General features: G+C 39.6%; 3 protein-coding genes across 5 annotated transcripts in view; 1 reads left to right on the top strand and 2 right to left on the bottom strand.

Moving 5' to 3' along the window:
• Nucleotides 1–990, bottom strand: part of btbd8 (BTB domain containing 8) — a 20362-nt gene extending 19372 nt beyond the window's left edge. The window contains exons 1-2 of the mRNA XM_024278310.2: nt 852–990; nt 272–388 (exon numbers count right to left, since the gene is read on the bottom strand). Of these exons, the coding sequence (XP_024134078.1) occupies nt 272–375 (104 nt within the window). The 5' untranslated portion in view covers nt 376–388; nt 852–990. The remainder of the gene's footprint in view (nt 1–271; nt 389–851) is intronic.
• Nucleotides 978–5263, top strand: LOC112150221 (THAP domain-containing protein 6). Of its 3 annotated transcripts, none has more exons than XM_024278313.2 (5): nt 978–1112; nt 2072–2276; nt 2919–3038; nt 3241–3448; nt 4744–5263. In XM_024278313.2, exons 2-5 carry the CDS (start codon nt 2142–2144, stop codon nt 4812–4814), a joined length of 534 nt encoding a protein of 177 aa, XP_024134081.1. In that variant the 5' UTR covers nt 978–1112; nt 2072–2141; the 3' UTR covers nt 4815–5263. The 3 variants fall into 3 exon arrangements, with proteins under 3 accessions (XP_024134081.1, XP_024134080.1, XP_024134079.1); XM_024278312.2 differs by lacking the exon at nt 978–1112 and adding an exon at nt 1316–1587 and having other exon boundaries at nt 2072–2249; XM_024278311.2 differs by lacking the exon at nt 978–1112 and adding an exon at nt 1319–1587.
• Nucleotides 5264–6365: 1102 nt separating this feature from the next.
• ephx4 (epoxide hydrolase 4) lies at nt 6366–18739 on the bottom strand. The gene is made up of 7 exons (XM_024279314.2): nt 18033–18739; nt 16455–16540; nt 14037–14194; nt 11238–11366; nt 10878–10981; nt 9541–9689; nt 6366–7222 (listed from the first exon to the last, which is right to left on the bottom strand). The coding sequence occupies exons 1-7, from the start codon at nt 18273–18275 to the stop codon at nt 6982–6984; spliced, it is 1110 nt and encodes a 369-aa protein (XP_024135082.1). The 5' UTR covers nt 18276–18739; the 3' UTR covers nt 6366–6981.
• Nucleotides 18740–19620: the final 881 nt, after the last annotated feature.

The following is a 19620-nucleotide window of genomic DNA, read 5'->3' as shown; positions in this document are numbered from 1 at the left end:
GGTCTTTAACTGTATTAGTCACTAAGGTTTCCATTCAAAAGAAAAAAAAAGGTGATTCCCTTTAATTTTCCACTTTTTCATTTTCAAAGCAATAATATTAATATACTTTTCAAAACTAAAAATATTTAAAGATATGAGCTGAACAAGATCTCCCAGAAGAAAAAAAAGTTCTCAAAAACCAACATTTAAAACCAAACCTGTTGGGTTTGTGAACTCCAAACAGAGGGACTCTGAGCCCAGTTCTCAGCAGGTGGATATGTTCACGTCTTACCTTTTCAGGTCTGCAGACAGAGCAGGTGACAAACATCTCTTCAGCTGCTCTTTGTATTTGCGCTCTTTGGCCTGAAACTCTCTGGAAGCCTCAGTGGTGATCATGGCTCCTTGTGTTCTACAGCAGAGATACAGGAGGACTTTAGAAGCCGTTTATCTACAAAGAGAACTACCAGGAACTGATGACATCCCAAAGGGACATTCTAATGAAGGATTTAAGTGGAAAGGTCACTTAAAAGTGAAAGATAAGTAAATGTATATTTTCTCCTCAGCATTTGCTGTTTGTCAACACAAACCCATGACAGCTAATCTAAGTGACTTCACATCTTCTGATTAATTAGCTTCCTTTCATGAGGCACACTTGCCTCCTCCCTGGTGGTAACAAAGGCTTGAGACATGACATGATTTTAAATAAGTTTTTTTTGTAAAGTTGTGCTATCAATGTTTTCTAGTAACATACAACGAAATAATTGTCAAAAACATATCTCTTAAACATTTATGCTAAATATTTATATCAAAACATATTTGTTTAAAGTAATTGACCAACATTAATAAACGAACCACCACACTAGCATACACACCCGTCGACGCTGCTAACAAAACATCTTCGGTGCTAGCAGGCTATGCTAACGAGGATGAGGAAGATGACCGTTCGCTGTCTTCTTCAAACATCACGTCCGGACGCCCCGTGACACAAACGCAGGAGCGGACTCTGGCTGGAGCCGTTGAAAGTGGACCAAGGCGCGTGAACGGAGGACGTGCGCGGCGCGGGGATGCTGCTGACCGGACATCACCTCTGCACGCGGTTCACCTCACTGACGGGCTGCTGCCGCCGCGCGCTGGTAATCCTCATCAGGTCTCCTTTCCAGCTTTCTCCTCTGTTTTCCTTGACCTCATTAGTAAACGTCAAATGGGGTAAAGGTGAAGAGGTGAGCTTCCAAAAGGAGGTCTCAGCATTTTTTTAGAATCCGACTCCACCCTTTTCTGCCTACGTAAACAATATGCGACAATGTTCGCGCATGCGTAAATCGACAAGTTAGCTGTTTCAGATCGGGGTTTGACAAACTCAGCTGTGTACTACAAAAGCGCGCCTACGACATTTACTGTACAAGAAAACAGTTCTATTATAAAGTTAATGGTCTATAATAGTGGGACTGAAACGTCTGAACAATTAGGTTATAAAGGATAAAGTCGCTGCGCTCCGAGTTACATACGCAAAGTTTGACGCCATATTGGGAAGGGCCATATGCCTTCTCACTGCTGTGCGTACAATTGCAAAAACAGAGCGGGAAGAAACAAGGATGTGACTTTTCACAAGTAAGTCATTACTGTCAATGAATAAAGGAGAACTTATAGAATACATCTTAACAAGATCTGAGTGAGTTTACTCACAGAATAGTGCACGTTTAGGCTGTTATAGCAATGTAAACACAGTCATGATGTTGGAAGACGACTTGGAACATGGGAAACCAGGGTTCGATTCCCAGGAGTGCGATGAGTTGAATCATCTCTAGACTATCAAGAGTATTGCCACTACCTAACTTTGTTGACAGAAATATCCCCGAAATACAGTGTTGTGTCAGCAAGTACATCTTGAATAAAACGCTCTGCCAATCCCAGTATTTAGTTTAGAGACAGCTGGCTTATTGTGATAAATGGAGAGTAAAATAATGAATGATGAACAACCTAGTTTTTTATTATTATTATTTTCAATAATAATTGCATTGTGACTGCATTTCATGATAAAGATGTGTTCACTCTTTTATTATGGAGATTAAACCTATCTGTATGTGTTGGACAGATTTCCATCAGATGAGAAAAGGAGAAGGGAATGGGCAAAATCCCTGAGGCGGGCTGATGAGGAAGGGCAGATGTGGATTCCATCAAAATATGATGTTATCTGCTCTGCGCACTTTAAAGAAGAAGATCTTGACAGAACAGGCCAATCAACGAGGCTGAGAGATGGGGTGAAGCCAGAGGTATTTGATTTTCCACGTCGTTTGAAGGTAAAATGACTTATGAATTATCACTGAATTGTCCTACAAAGAACCGAACCAATGTACTTTATCACCAATTAAAATTATTCAAATTTAGAGATCTTGTAAATTTCAAAATTATTCAATTTATGATGAAAAAAAAATACCTACAAGTATCCAAAAGAGGATTAAAGTATTTTTTTTAATTAAACTTGCTGTATGTAAAAATGCAAAAGTACACTCTTTACTGAAGTGGTGTTCAGTTATGGAACAATTGTGATGAAGATTTGGTTCGGGACTCAATAAGTCAGTGTAACTTTCTATGGTTTTGTTTTCTGTATTTTTTCCTTTCTCTTTGGGAACTTGTGATCATTGTTTACCATGTATGTGTTCTTTCTTGTGATTTTGGTGAAAGTGTTGTTTTGTTAAATTATACGTTTGGATTAAGTCGAAAAAGTAAAAGAAAAAGGGCTTGGACTTGAGAAGTTCTCTAACTTTATCCAAAGCCCTTGTTGAACTTTTAATAATGTTGTCCAAGATTGTATTTGTGTTATTTTATGCATCTTTCTAGTGTTATTTGTGTCTCAACAGTTTTTTCGAGAAGTTATGGCTCAGCTCCAAGGATAATATTTGCTATATATGTGCGTACAAATTTAATGTTGTCTCTTGTAGAGGAAAGCACCACCAAGGAGAAGTGAGGGGAATGACGAGGTAAACCCAGTGATTCCTGAATACTCTGCCACCACTGATATTGTTACTGAACAGCAACAGCAAGCTGTCCTTACAGCCCAGGTATGCAAGTTTACTTTGCTGATACTGAAATTTGATGCACTTTTAGAGAGAGTTTAATATTTGTTAATATATAATCATAGTGATGCTGAATATTAAGTCGAACAGTAGCTAAATACCAGAGACTAATGCTACTGCATCTAATGAAGCCTACTTTATTTTTGGCCAAGTACAATAAAAATGATAATATTTCTTCTAATTTTAGGATCACCCTTACCAACTACCTGACAGCAGGGATTTGAGAGCTCGGATTGACAGACTGAACCAGCATAGGTTAAAACTGGAACGGGAGTTACGGAATGCTAAAGACAGAGAGAAGCGTTCCAGGATAAACTGCCTTTCACTTCTGCAAGACTTGAGAGAGAAAAGCTTGGAAACAGAGGAGTTACAGAGCAAACTTGAAGCCTTCACAGGTAATTCTAGTGTCCAGTTATGATAAAATGCATTTGATAAGACAAAGCTCGTTTTAAAGCTGCATATACATATAAAGTTGGTTATTTCTAAGACCAGCCGATGCTACTGTAAATAAAAGTCCATTATAAGGCAATAAGCCACTTAAATGTACTAAATGCAATAAAGTGATACAATCAATTAGATATAATCCAACATACAAAAAAGAAATGACAGGAAGTCATAGGCAGTACAAATATGTGAAAATGGAAGCATTGTTTGATATTGTAGTATTTGTGAACAAACTCACAGTCATTGGTTACAGAAAAGTATCCTAGTTACAGTTGTGCTCATACGTTTACATACCCTTGAAGAAATTGTGAAATTTATAGAATTCTTTAGAGAATATGAACGATCTCACAAAAAGTTAGAGGTTGAATTAAACCATTTATTGTTAAACAGGATTAACTCTTTTACATTCATAATTAGAAGAGAGACTTCCAAAATGACCCTATTCAAAAGTTTGCACACGCTAGTGCTTAATGCTTTCTACTTCCTCTTTTTGCATCCCTAACAATTTTCGGAGAGTTGTGGCAGAACGTATTGTGACCGAAGTTTGGTTTCAACAGGACTCCTCACTTTTCACTTCTTGGTGGAAGTTTGAACACTGCTGACTGACATTCTCAATTCTTATGTCCCTTTACTGCTTTGTACAGTTCTGTTACCTTTTCCCATAGATTTTTTGACAGATTTGAGCTTTCCCCAGGATCCAGAAAAGTGCATCACTGGATGAAGGGTCTGTTAGGACCCCAGAAACTCCAAGACTTTTTGTGACCACACATTGATTTCAAACAAATGAGTCACATGTGCAGAGTTACATTAAGCTGTCATTCAAACCCTTTTGTATCAGCTTGTGTGCATGTTTTTAGAACAAAGTCACCAGGGTATATAAACTTTTTAACAGGGTCATTTGGAAGATTCTGCTGTCATTGTGATTTTATAACAGTAAACAGATTTTTTTGACAACAAATGGCTTCACCCAACCATTAATTATGAGTAGAAAAAAGTTTTTGTGTTATAACTCATATATCAAAAATGAACAAGAAATAATTGTTTCTTTCAGGGTATGTAAACTTATGAGCACAACTGTAATCATATACCGCTTCTGGAAAATCTTGATAGAGCGTAGCAGAAAATGCTTCATAACATATGCTTCAAGTGACCTAGTTTTAGGCCAATAGAGCTAGAATATCACCTGCTAACTGAAATGCAAGATTTTTTTAATGTTGCTCTTTTTTTCCCCCAAATCTTTCTATAGATCTCCTTCAAATCCCTGAAAGTGAATCTTCAGAGGAGCAAAGACCGTGTACTGGAGACAGCATGACATAGACTACAGTATTTTGACCCGTTGGACTGTTGTATGATCTTCACAAAGATCAAAGCTAACCAAGTTAATATTGTTTTAAATGAAAATAGTAAACTTTTTGTATTATATATAAAAAATGTAGATTCTGGATACATCTACATATCTTTTTGTATTCGCATAGCAAATTCTCAATAGACTTGTCTGTCTTGATGTAAAAAATAAATACATTCTAAATGTCAAATTATCATTCAGTGCTTTGTCTGAACGTTTAAAGATTATGTGATAGAGAATAAAGCCTTGAAAAGCTACACTTTAATAAATAATTTGTGATTTTGAAAGTAGTGATACTCCTAAATTCTACATGACTCACCATCTAATAGATACCTAATGGAAATACCCAAAAACAGATTTAGCTTCAGCCACCGTTCACCTGTTTGCATTAATTGAATCTCTAATTTCACAAAAAAAAAAATAAAAAAAAATCATGACTCACTTCTAAGTACAAGGCCCAAACTAGGATCGTGGGTCAGAATGGGTTCCCTAGTTCTGTATAAGAAACCCACAACCACAGACCATGCATGGTACTATAACCTGTTATTAAATGCATGTGCACAAAATCAATAGTCAACAAGTTTACATATCAAGAACAGATGGATCAAAGTTTTTGGGATAAAAAAGGAACAGTTTCCTTCACATCAATGTTTGAAGCTTTCTTTAATAAAGTGTTTTGATTGGCATCTCTGTAAATAATCTGAAAGCCTCTTTTGCACTTTAAAGTTCATAATGTATGTGACAAGAATGAGCACAGAAATCTTTCAGTCCACATTATTCATAGATCTCTTCCTATAGAAATATTACACCTGAGACATTGCTCAGTTCTGTTTGCACCAGGGTGCTGAAATGATTTATTGTTGTGGGTGTTGTGAAAACAGCTTTTGTCAATCAGAGTAACTGTTGGTGCCAATGAAAGTGTTGAGGTTGAGATCAGAACAGGACGTACCAACACTTCAAACACTTGGGCATTATCCAATGATGTAAAGGCAAATTTGTATTCAGGCAGAAGACCTCATCGATACAAAAGGCGTCACCTTTTTTTTTTTTTTCTAAGCAGAAACAAACATATTTATATTTAACCATAATTTAGGCTAAAGTATAACAACTATGGTAATAAAACAGTTTTAACTGATAAGTATTCACCTATTTGAGGGAAAAGTAAAGCTTGTTGTGGAGCACAAATCCTGCCTCTCCCTCAGATCGGTCTTTATGGGTCATGGCTTCACACTGACAGCACTTTATGCAACGTTTGCTGAATTTCACATTTCACTGTGCTTCCATATTAGCATCCCTATCAGCCGCAGAATCAAAGAAGACTTAAAAATATCCAAACTCATCCAAAATGGATTCAGAAAGCTGCAGTGTCACTGGATCAAACGTCTACTACTATTCTTGAAGGTTTCTCGTCTGTTCTTTGGAAAGCTTAGACAGTCGGTGGGACATCTGAAAATAGCAGTCGAGGTCTTCCGCTTTTAGCTTCAAACATGTAGCTATTGTTATAAAAAGACTAAAAGAAGAAGGAGTTTGACAGACGAACAGTTTATTTATAAAATCAAACAGTGACGATCAGGCTCAGTGAGTTTGAAAATGCAGCGTGTAGGAAGAGATACAAAATAGTATCATAGTCAACCATCACTGGCATTTCTAAACAGGAAGATCATGATAACATTCTCTACATGTGAGCAAATATCTTGAAAGAAAAAAAGTCTTTTTACAACATTACTCAATGAGAGGATTGGGACGTGGCTCCTGAAAAGCGGTGCCCGACTGGAAGCTGAGCGTACACGAGAAACGCAAACACAGCCGACGATGACGACAACCCGGGACGAAGATAAAAAGGCACCACACAATCACCAGTCACGTGGAAACGCCACACATTTGTTATGATGTAACCGACAAACTTTAAGGCCGATGTCGTGTGCAAAAGAAACATTTTAACCGTGCCACATGATCTCCTTGGTGTCCTCTCCAGGGAGGTGTGCTTGGATCCTTTCCTTCAGATGTCTTAAAAAATATCAGAACGTGAGAAATTTAAAGAATGATTGCATTGTCACTATGTCGCCTGGTCTTACAGGCATATTCAAGGCTTCTGGGAGGGGGGAATACAGGGCTGGAGGGGGCTGCTTCTCTGTGGGACTAGCTCCTATGGCCTTTTCGCCCCTCTCCTTCCTTGAGGAAGGTCCATATGAGGGTGTTGACAATATCAGGCTGGTCCTGCTGCAGCCAGTGGCTGGCCCCGGATATGATGTTGAGACGGAAATGGTTCCTGATGTAGAGTCGGCAAGCCTCCGCCATCTCCTGCTCCAGGAAAGCATCCCGCTCCCCCCACAGCAGCAGCACTGGAGACCGGACGTGATTGTGACTAAGAGGGAGGGAGCTGACAACGGAGAGGTACAGGGAGAAAACGAGTGAGCGACACTGGACAGATATTCCTCTAATATACAGTAAACATATCAATGCATGATGCTTGGAAGTTATCTGTTGTTCTGAAAGTCAGCAGCATTCTCAGACAAGTAGCAGGGGTACCACCCACAGCTTCACCTGTTATCCTCCATTTAGAGTCTGGATATTCCACCCTGAGGGACGGCATTTTATTTCCCAAATGTATCATATATTCTGCACTATAAGGGACACTTTAAAGTCTTTTTTTTTTTAAATTTATTGACAGTGTGTTTTATGACCTTGAGCGCCTTATATGAATTAGTTCTGGTTGTGCTAACTGATGTCAAAGCTATTTTCAGAGGTAGGCTACATGGCGCTCTGTCAAAATGCCATTTTTAATTTTTTTTTTACGAGTTGAAAAGAAAGTTAAGTGTTATTTAATTTAATTCATTGTTTTATCTGTCAAAGACAATGCTTATTAAAAACGTCACTATAAGGAGCCAAAATTAGCATAGCAGCTACTTCTCTGTTGTCCCCAGATCAATTGTGAACATGCTAACAAAGCTAACATGTAGCAGTGTTGGACTGTTTTTTACAAGGTTAGGGTTGGAGTAGTCGCTTTGAATCAGCTGTATTTTTGTTTATGTGTTACAAACAAATTTAGTATATAGTATAGGCTACCACTTCTAACATAGCTAACATGTAGCGTGTTCCAAACAAGTTCTAGAGTTCTAGAGTCTGCCTGACACACAGACTTACCGGTATATCTGAATCTTTTGTTTCGCTTAATGCACTTTAATAGTTCGGTGCGCCTCATATATGTTATTCGAAAAACGGGCCATTCATCGACTGTGCACCTTCATATCCGGTGCGGCCTATAAAATACTGTAGTTGAAGTTCTGAGGCAGGACCACGCCTCCTTACCAAAATTCCTGTCTCCAGCCAAACTCTATTTTCATCCATACAGTTCTTGTTTTTTGTTCTCAGTCCTCAAAAATTTAATTCCTACATATATGTATGTTTTCAACATCTTTCTTAAGCATTTTTTCTTGATGTAGATATTATATAAAGAAAATTAAGAATACAATTGTGTTTCTGAGTATATATTTATTCAAATAGTTGTATATTACAAAATGAGGTTGGAAATAGCTTGTAGCTACTACAATCAGCAGGCCACAAGCTCCTTGCTCCACTTCATTCTGATGCATTCCCTTGCATGAACGTCTTTGATTTCCTCATCAGAGCTGACATCTGGTACAAAACTGTACGGCTGGAGAGCTCCAATATTGGTCACCATTTTTGTTGCAGCGCTAATGTTAGCTTGGGGTTATTAGGAGATGTAAGATAGCAAGAGAGTGTGTAAACAGGGATGAACTCCTGCTGCTCTACAGAAACTATGTCATGTCATCATTTTTTTCGGCTAAAAACTCCATTAATCATAATGACAACTAGAAATGCTTTTACAAGAGATCAAAATATGATTGACGTAGGAATTTAAAGATAAGAGATTGTTCAAATCAGCTGTCTGCATTTGATCTGATTTGTTCATATGACAGTCCCTGGAGGTAATCATGGAACAAAACAAATCCAATTTTTTCTCTTTTAAGTACCAAGCTGCCATTTTTATAAATACGTTTACATTTCTGCACTCTGGAGCGTCTGCGTTCATTTAGCGAGTGCTGACCGAGCATGGCTGCTTGTTGTTTTTTTTTTTTATAAGCGCAGGAAAGCTATTCTGAGATCATTCAGAGCTTCAGAAGGGAGCAGATGGCGCGACCAGCCATGCGTGTGGAGTTCACATGTTCAAAAATACATGCGCTGGGACTTCATTGAGTCTGTGCTTTTGTGTCCACAACAGACCGTCAGTCTGACAATAGCAGAACAACTCCACTGAAATATTTGACAGTGGTGTTTGATAGAATGAGAAGGTTTAGACAGTGGGATTCTGACAGAAAGTGATGCTGCTAAATTTAAAGGAGTTATTGTTGTGAATTTCAGAGTATTTCACAGTCAGATTGACCTTTTACTTCTCTAAAATCTTTTCCCGTGAAACCTTTAACACCTGAGGCATAGCCAGTGATGCTTAAACAAAATATTTTAACATACTGTAACTTATCAACCGTTAAAATGATCAACATCATTCCAGTAGATTTCTGAAGGAGAAAAGCGGCATGAGCCGCTTTTCTCCTTCAGAAATCTACTGGAATGACGTTGATCGTGTTAACAGCTGAAAAGTTACAGTTAATTAAAGAACATAAACACTGGAGCTCCGATGTTAAAGGGTTTCTTCCCTTGGCGTCAGCACAGACCCACCTGAAGACATTTCTGTAGTAGTTAAGAGCTCCCGTTAAAGCTCCCGGCTGAGACAGGACGTACACGTAGGCCTCCAGGTCCTCTGCGGTGAGCCACCGGCCCTTCCTGCTGATTCCTGTGTTCCGGCTGGTGAACAAAGCCTTCAGAGCCTGAAGCAGAGAGCCAAGAAACACAGAGTGGGTTTTAGCAACCAGAGCAAAGAGAAGACTGCAGAGGGACATCACTGTAACAGGAGCCAGGAAAGGTCCTTCAGTGAAGAAACGAGCGCCGATGACCCTCGGCTGCAGATGTGGCACCCTGCTGGCTCAACAGAATTACATGCTGAGCTTCTAACTCTGAAAGCTGCTCTTTTTTTCTTGAAGTTAATTAGTCTAAAATAACACTTCACACCATTTTCTGCAGCTATAAGATCGCTGAACTGTGATGAAACTCTAAAGGTGTTTAACACAGACACACATCTTACTGCTGCACAAACCAGGATAATGCACTCTATTTAAATATTATGCTTTTGGTTTTGTTTTATTTTTATAAAGATCTACAATATATATTTTATCTTTTACTGCTTTCATTTTACTTTCTAGAGTGTGGCTGAATCCCAGGACCTCAGAGACCACATTTTGTTTCATCTAATGTAACTGACTGAGACTGATATGATCATAATGTGTAAAGTTTTAAACATTTTAAGAGGGAAAGCTATAATAGTTATTATATAAGAGAGTACAATGAAAGTACATTTTAAGATGGGAGGTGCCCTTTAATTACAGACAGTTCATCTGTGGGAGAACTTAACTAAAGATCTAAGAGCTTCTGCATCTGTGGAGATTTGTAAATGTAAATTAATGAATAATCTTTTTAACTTAGTATTTACATAGTATTTTATGGCATATCATTTTATACATTTAAACAATTTCTATCTTTTAATCAATACATTGTTAGATACAGCATTTCTTATCATATTATATTTGTCTTTGGATTGTTGTTTTCAGTATTTTGTATTTTATGACTATTATTCTTTTATGTCAGTGTTCCACGGCATGTTGATGAAAGATGGCATCTTTAAACAGTTAAAAAGCCTTGACTCTAAAAAAACAAAAGGGTTCTGCTTCATGTTCCTTCTGAGAGTCCCGCCATCACATATCTGCAGCCTGTGAGAACTGCTGCGAGAACTGATCTGATCTGGAGTATGATTTAGTGACGGTTTACAATACCGATTAAATTGAGGCAAATGCTAAAAATAGACAGAAAAAAAACGTGCATCAGCATGCATGGTTGTCCACCGACACATGCACGCACAACCTTGACCTTGAAGCAGCCCAGACCCACACGCAACAGACAACCTTGAAATCATTGATGGAGAGCATGAGCTCTGGGAAGCGAGGCAGCTGGAAGAAGAAGAAGTGGCTGCATTTCAGGAGCTGGCTCGGGTGACGCAGCGCATAATCTGGAGGAGAGAAAAGAGACGTTTTCACACTGGCCTTATGGATGTTGCTTCTCTTTGTGCAATCAGAGTTCAACCAGCTGCTCAAGCTTGCTGCGAATTTTCTGTAATTAACCTACCAACTACCTGAGGCGGAAGGGGATTTGCCAGCTGGATGCAGACTTACAACTGATGTAACAATATCTCCTAATTAGCTGTGTGAGTAATAACGTCTGAGCCGAAGCAGCAAGAAAAAGCAATTTCTGATGATGAATGTTACCTGTGAACACCGTCGGATGGGGACAGTTCAGCACGATCAGCTTCGTCACCATCTCAGGGTAGTGAATGGCAAACAACCACGCTATGGTGCCCCCCCAGTCGTGGCCAACAACATAACATCTGTTGTATCCTTTGAAGAGAAATAAATGCACATAAGCAGTACAATATAAAGTCATCTTCGTTAACTGTAAAATACAACAAACAATTTAAAGACCCACTCTGATGAAAACGGTATTTTGGTGATTCTAACATGTTCTTGCAGAACTTTTTTGATGATGAAGGATGTGTATAAAGAAAATTAAGCTCAAATTTGAATTTCATTATTCAAAGTGTGAACCAGGAGCAGACAAAAACACAAAAGACTTGAATCAAGCTTGTTGATGTGACGTAGATGCTACTATCAGCAAACCACAAACTTCCCGCTCCACTCCAGTCTGATGCATCCACTTATAGACAAGTAGATCCATGTACGTCTTTGTTTTCCTGGTCTGAGCTGGAATCTGGCTCAAAGCTGTATGTCTGGATAGCACTAATGCTGGTGGGCATTTTTGTTGTACCGGTGATGTTAGCTGTTAGTTGTGAGGGGCTGTAAGCTAGCGGGTTGTGAGGGTAAACAGATGGATTATGGGAAGTAGGGGGGGGTTTACTCTACTTCAATAGTCTTCCTACAACTCTGACGTGAATTTCTTATGAATTCCTGCCACTCTGCAGAAACTATGTCCTCAAAAACAACAGTTTAAAAAAAGGCTAAAAGCAGCATAATCACAATCGAAAGACCACTGGGAATGATTTCAGAATAGATCAAAAGATGATCTGAATGGGACTTTAAAGTGATGTACTGATTTTTGTTATAGATTTAGGGGGGGTTGGGGGGGTGAGGACACATTGACCAATAGGCTGGGAGGCTGCTCATCCCAGTGAGCTACAGCCCAAGGTCACAGCAACAGTCTGATCACAGACTCCTTGCACGTGAACACCCTTTTTTACTTATCCGTGAAACGCCGCAATCTCATGGAAGTCAAAGTTTAGAGAACAGCGTCTGATCACTGGGGAATTGAACATGTATGACATATCTATAAAAAAAGAATGGAAGAACCTCTGAAGAGTGTATGTACACTGTGGACCTATGAAGTGGTATTTTGAATGCAGCAGTCATTCTAAACTATTCCAATTGGCTGTTGAGTGAATCATCTGTGCAGAACCATTGAGAGCTTCACTCTTGACAGCCTGTTAAGTAATTGGCAGTGACAGCCAAAACAATGCAGGAAGCTGCACAGCATCAATTATGGACCTCTTGAAAGCTCTTCCTTAAATGTTTAATCATGAGGGTCGGTCGAAACAGCTTCAGGAATATTTCATGGGGAGCTCTGTGGGCTGGACTGTCACCTGAATGACCACAGCCTTACTCTCACTCTTCTAGAGCACATGTCAAAGTCAAGGCCCGGGGGCCGGATCTGGCCCTCCAGATCTTTTTATTTTATTGTTATTAATGGCCCAATGTTATCTTGTGCTTATTTCTAACTTTATGGAGAGTAAAACATTGAAAGTTACTTAAGGTTGATTCATTCTGGAATAATATTCCTGCCTGTTTTTATTCATAGTTATGTTTAAAGTTAAGTTCATAAAGTTTTAAAAATTTTGTTTTAGTGTTTTCAATGAATGCTTATCTTGTTCAGCCCGCGACCTAAAGTGTGTTTTGGATTTTGGCCCCTTGAGCGACTGAGTTTGACACCCTTGAGCTAGAGGATGTAATTTTATTTGAAAACATAAATTAAAACACAAAAAAGACGTCAAACTAGATGATTTCTACAACCTAGATGATCCCAATAAGCCCAGTTTGATTGTAATATTAGCTTAAATAAACAATTACATTAAAGAGTTTTGGTATCACAGAAAGCAAATGACAACAGTGGATTTAAAAAGAAGTTTGATTAAATAGATTACAAAAGAGTACACTAAAAATACAGTTTGGAAAAAGAGCTTAATTGTAATGTAGAAAATATGCTGGGCACAAGCTCCGTGCTCTGAGATCTCAGTAATTGAGAGGGGAAGGGGGGCGGGGTCGCTAATGGTCCCACCCACAACTCAGAGGGGAATTTCTGATGAACTGATATTGGTTTGTCCTAGAAAACAACTGCTTTTTTTTAATTTTGGATAAAAACATTATAATCATCATTTAAAAATTTAGGAGATTTTGACAATAATTTTAAATGAGGATCAGAGTCTTTCAAAACAGAAAAAAATGACCAAAAATGTTATAAAATGATCAAATTGGCAACTCATCATAGTTTTAACAAAATAAAAACAAATTTCAGTACTGACTAAATGCTTTCAGTCATTAACATAATTGTTTAATTGTACTATTAATAATCTAAAATAAAACCCCATGAATCAAGACATGACTGTTTACATTGCTTTTTTAGTCCAACACATGAGACTTTGAGGAGATAAGTGTGAACATGATTAGTTAGCAGACCTCAGCAAACAAACTTAGTAATGTGGAACATTAAGTTGCAATAGAATCTGAACTAAAGCTGTTGCATTTTAGACAATAAACGCGCAAACCGCTCCATTCTGGCCAGATAATCTGGAGTTTCTGGTGTGTGCAGATGGAGCCAGGCTTTCCTCCTGCTGGTGTTGGCATGCAGGGAGACTGGATTGGTGCCTGCACCTTCACAAGGTATGAGTCACACTTCTGAGGGCTGTCCACCTCTAAAAACTGTCAACTGGATTTTTTTTTTGACCTGGGATAGGATCTCAGCATTGTACGGGTCTAGGGATGTTACATGCGTGGCCTTACCGAGGTACTCCACAATATCCTTCACGTCAGTGACCAGGTATTCAAAGCAGTAACTGTCAGCGGAGAGCGGCAGGTCAGACTCGCCGTAGCCGCGCATGTCAATGGCCACCACCCGGAATTCACTCTTGAACTCACGCAGCTGGTAGCGCCAGGAGAACCTAAAAAAAAATACATATATATATATATATATGATAAACATGTAAATCAATTTAATTATCTCTCTGTATGATACACAGCTTGATCAGAAATAAAGACAATCTCAATTCATTGTAGTTTAATAAAAAACATTTATTCACAGCATAAAAAACAGAAACTTTGGGACAAAGTAACTTTTTTTTTAAATGCCAGCTTGTTTTTATCTACTAAGATTCTTTTGGCAGGTGAATCTATTCTGTTACTATTTCATACACTTTGTCTCCTGTGAAAATGTTTAAATGCACTCCTAAAATCTAAATGAGTTTTCTACTTGATCTTCGGTATCTTAGCACCTTCAGCTCTTTACTTTGGTGGGTCAACCCTCTCTGTATAACATCTTTTGTCTCAGCACCATCTTTCATTCCTGCTGAGTCCCAGATTCCACTTGACACTTCAGTCCATCCCACTGACTGTATATGAGAACTGGACTGAGTGAGTGTGATGTCACCAACAGAAAATGTCTTACTTCTGGGTCCAAAAAATTAGGTCAGTTCAGTCGCCATTTTTTGCAATACACACACCGCCATGTTGGAACCAGACACCGTCAGTAAGCAGTAATTGGTCCGAGTTGGTTGTTTCTATGACAACCAATTTCACCAATCGGGAGTGATATTGTTGGAAGTCCACACCTTTTTCAGTGAAAGCGGGCTCGGGAGAATCTGTCGATTGAACGTTTTGAATCTTCCACGTGAGACCACATATTTTAATTGAAGCATCTGATTGGCCAGATTTTAACATTAAAAGAAAAATATCACCAAAAAAAGAATCTGGATTAGCAAATTGTGTTTAAAAACAGTATGAAAACAGGAATGGTTATTCTGACAAATACAATGACTGAGTCATAGTTGTTTATTTCTCCAGAGAAGTCAATGGGAATTTTGGCTTCTTAGAACCAGCGAGTACTTCCTGTTTGAAACACGAGGGGGGAGGGGTCTCTTAGTCCAATTCTCATTTACAGTCAAAGCTTCATCCATTCAATCTGTCTGCAAACATCTCCACCTCTGTTTCACAGATTTCTTCTCTCTGGATCCCAAATTTTACACCAAAACTTTTACCTTCTTCTGTTTATCATTCAACCTCACAGTGTCACTTTGGTCTTTCTTATTGACATACATATATATATACAGAACCACCTAAAATTAAAAAAACCCCATCTAATTCAAAGTACAGTTTGGACTATTTCCTGTCTACATGTCTCTCTAAATGTTCCTCCACCTGCTCCATGCTCTCACTATAAATCACAAAGTCATCACGACCCACAGGGATTCCTGTCTAAACCTCGTCTGTCAGTTTATCCAATCACCATGACATACTAGAACGAGTTCAAACCTGATCCTTGATGGAGTTCTACCTCCATCTTCAACTCATTTGTCACATCTACAGCCCCTCTCATGACTGTCTACAGCTTCTGCACAATTCCATCACACTTATCTGCAACTCAAGATGTAAAAAAAAATGCTTACTTAGCCATGGCTTTCTCTAGATGAACACAATGCATCTCCCTCTGACCTCCTGAACCTTCTGTCATCTCTCCATTGGAGTAGGGTCACCTCTGGATAACAGGGGCTGTTTAAGATTCTAATCAACCTATGGTGGGGGCTAAAAGGACTTCTTAATTAAAGATCATATCTGTTGTACTGTATTGCATGTAGTGAAACTCTCCCCAAGTAACGGGGGCAAGCGAAACAGAGCCCTGCTTGAGATTCTGATGAGTCAGGATGATCCCTTGAATCTAGAATATAAATGAGGGAGTAAAACCCCTGGACTCTCCCATCTTTCACTGACACACCATTCCTCTTATTCATCTCTAAAAATGAACATGAAAAGAGGTCCTTTGCAGATCGACCACCTCTATCTCAGCATGGGTCATCAGTCCCAAGAAGAACACAGCCAGTCAAGCAGAAACGGCTTCCATCCACTAGCAATTAATCTCTGTCCCGTGCCCAGCTTCGATGTTGGAGATATGGACGGGCTTACAGCTCCTGACAACCTCTGGCCCAAATTCAAGCCCAACGCTCAACATCCTTTTTCATTTCAAGTTAGTACAAGGAGACGATGGTTGGAAGCTTTCGTCAGATTGAAAGAGGCTGGAGAGGATTTGCAGAACTGGGCTATGAAGTCTAAGGGATGCTGCAGCCACTCTCATCTAAGAGGAAGAGCTTTGGAAAGAGGAATTACGCAGAAAACACAGAGTTCCACAAAACTTCATGGAGAAAGACCTACCAGAACTCAGGGAAACCGTGCAAAAACAGCATGAGTGGCTTTCCTCTCTCCCCTGCTGCAACATAGTGAAACCTGAGGCCAGACTCCTGGGTGCAGAGAAGACACAAAATACTGAGGTTGCAGTCTTTTCACTGCAGGTAAACTCAGCACACTTCTGCATAAAAGCATAATGTAGGCAATGGTTGATGCACACAAAAATCTAAGTATTATAGCACTGATAAACTAGGACTATGAGCAAATTTAAAACACTTTTCAGGACTAAAATGTATTAATATATTCACTATCATTTAAAAGCCTTAACATGATCAAAAAGTTTGGCTTTAAAATGAAAGATTCCTTGAATACAGATGACAAGTTAGTCAGCAGTAACAGTTAGTCATAAATGATCTGGATGGACATTTTAGCAGAATGTGGTCCTAAGAGGAGGCACACTGACTGATCATGCTTTGTGTCTCATCCTGCAGCGTGTCAGTGGGTGGTTTAGGTCCCAAATCTGAAGAGTTTCAGTCTCAACTTTAGGGGTGAAACGATTCATTTTGACCCTCGTGCTATCTTATGGGGTCCAGATGACCCGGCCCTAATATTGATGTGTGAACCCTTAAAGGGGGGCCGGAATTTCCCCCCAGGGGATTAATAAAGTATCTTGATTTTATGACTGCCACGGACACCGCAGTGAAGATAAAAAAAATAAAAAATAATAAAAAAAAAACCTTTAAAAAATGTTCAGTGCGCTGACTTTTAATGTAAACATACCTAGGATAGCGCAAGGGTTAACAACGATTTGATTCATATCTTAATTTTTGGTTAACAATTCACTGTCAGTATTGGTTCATTTTGAGCCCTGATTTGATCCAATTCTCTGACCTAAAATGGATTCAGCGTATCTTTAGCCAAAACTTCAACTGGTGTGACTCAGATGAATTGCAGGTACTGAACAGTGCAGGTGAATCTTTCCAGATTTCTTGTGTTTGTTGCAAGATAATCAAGTGTGAATCAAATGTATATAAACAAATAAGTAAACAATAATTAATGGCAGGTCCATTCACATTTTTAGTTGGGTAAAGTTCCCTCCCTTGTTTTTTTTCCGAAACCACAGTCTGGACCGGCTCCATGCGTCACTGATGAAAGATTCAAGATTCTATGGCGTTTTGTGGATTATTTGATCTGTATATGCTCAGATACAAACAAATCTTATCCAAATGTCTGTTTTATCCTACAATTTGGGTTAAAAAGTTCTTCTTTTTTAATGATTATAACAAAACTACTTTAAAATGAATACTTTATCCACCCCCGATGGATGCTGCCTCCTTTAGCACCACCTGAGCTCAGCGGTGTCCCCGACAGAAAGTGCGTCAGCTCCACCCGCGCCCCCACAGAGGCAGCAGGCGGGCTGGGACGCTCCTCTGGCAGGTTTCAGCTCAGGACTTGAGGCGCGCCTGGCTCGTCACGACGCGCCGCAAAAGGTGCTGAGGTATGGCAAGCGAAACGCTGTTCATCCAGACGATTAATGATACCTTTCGCTTGCCATACCCAGTGGAGACACAGCAGAGACGAATGAATCAAGTGCGTGCGTCTTACCTTGATCCGAACATAACAGTGCGTTCCCAGAGACGTGTCATTCAGGCACGCCGGAGGACTTTCTCGGATCACCCACTGGAAGGTCGCCGTGGGCCTTAAGACGATGCTCCACCAAAGTTTCAGCAGCGCTACGACGGCGCACAGAGCACAATAACCGTAAATCAGTGACCAGTACCCCCAAAGTCGGATTTTCAGCGCAAGTCTGATCAGACAGAAGAACAAGTTGTGGAGGACTCTCGCCATCTTTACATTGCCGCAGAAAAATCAATCCAGGCCACGTTACCTATTGTGTCCTGTCAGTGAGTCTGATTACAGCCCGTTCTAAACGCGGCGCAAACGCACGACTGTCTGAAGGGAGGATCCCACAATGAATGGGACGGCGGCACGAGCATCACGTCAGGTTTCACGCTTGCGCGCGCGTGTTTGTGTATGAGAGACAGTCGCGGTTATTTGTTCAGATTCGGAAGCGTCTCTGTCGGGAGGGCCGAGCTCCGGTGCAGAGAGAGGAGCCCGGAAAACCTCCGCAGGGCGACGCGGCTGCACGCTGACGTTATGGCAACGACGCCGCATGAAAACACGCCGCGCATCCCAACACTCAGCCCGGCTGCTGATGGACACACGCGGAGGGATCGACCTGAGTGATGCGGTCACAGGTGTGAAACCAAAACACACATACGCAGCTGACATGCTCTCGAGAACATTTAACACAACAGTAACAAAAAATAATAATAAACATGTAAAGGAAGCCATTACTGATTAATGTATTTATTAATAATGCAAACGTTTTATTGGCGTGTGTTTAATAAAGCGGATGACAGTGACTTGTTACCTGCTCAAGGTAAAAGACATGGACATTGCTGCTGCAACAGCATCTGTGACGTCATCCCCAAATGTGATGGCAACAGGAATACAAATGCTTTAGAGAATACTGACACCTAGCTTTTTAAAAAGGTACTGCAAGTTTAAAGACCCACTTCAATGAAAATGGTTTTCTTTAATATGTTTTTGTAGCATTTTTCTCATAATGGAGGACATAAATAAATAAAACTAAGACTACAAGTAAATTTAAATATATTTATTTAATCAACTTATGGGGTATCAAGAAAAAGAGGGAAAAAAAGTAAAAAAAAAGCTTGTTGTTGAAATGTACAAACTACAATCAGCTCCCTGCCCTGCTCCATTCTGATGCATCTACTTCAGACAAATAGATCCATGTTTAACTCAAAACTGTACAGCTGGACAGATTCAAATTTGTTCACAATTTTTGTTGCACCTGTAATGTTAGGTTGGGGTTGTGAGGGGCTGTAAGCTCAGTTTAAACAAAGGAATCATGGGAAATAGGGGCAGGCTTACAGACACCAACGGTATAGCCCACAACTCAGAGGTGAATTTCTAATGAACTCCTGTAAGCCATTTTCTATGGATGTCATCACACTCATTCATTCCAGTTCTCATATACATTCAATGTGGTCAACCGGAAGTAGAAAACACTGCAATTCCTTAAATGACCTCTGGAGGATGGCTTAAGAAAAAAAAAAAACTTTTCCCAATGACTTGAACTCTCACTAAGATGAAAAGGAGATTTAAA

The sequence above is a fragment of the Oryzias melastigma genome, linkage group LG4, assembly GCF_002922805.2.
Source record: "Oryzias melastigma strain HK-1 linkage group LG4, ASM292280v2, whole genome shotgun sequence".
Classification (NCBI taxonomy): domain Eukaryota; kingdom Metazoa; phylum Chordata; class Actinopteri; order Beloniformes; family Adrianichthyidae; genus Oryzias; species Oryzias melastigma.
The sequence above is the reverse complement of the archived record's forward strand: the minus strand, read 5'-3'. Positions and strand labels throughout refer to the sequence as shown.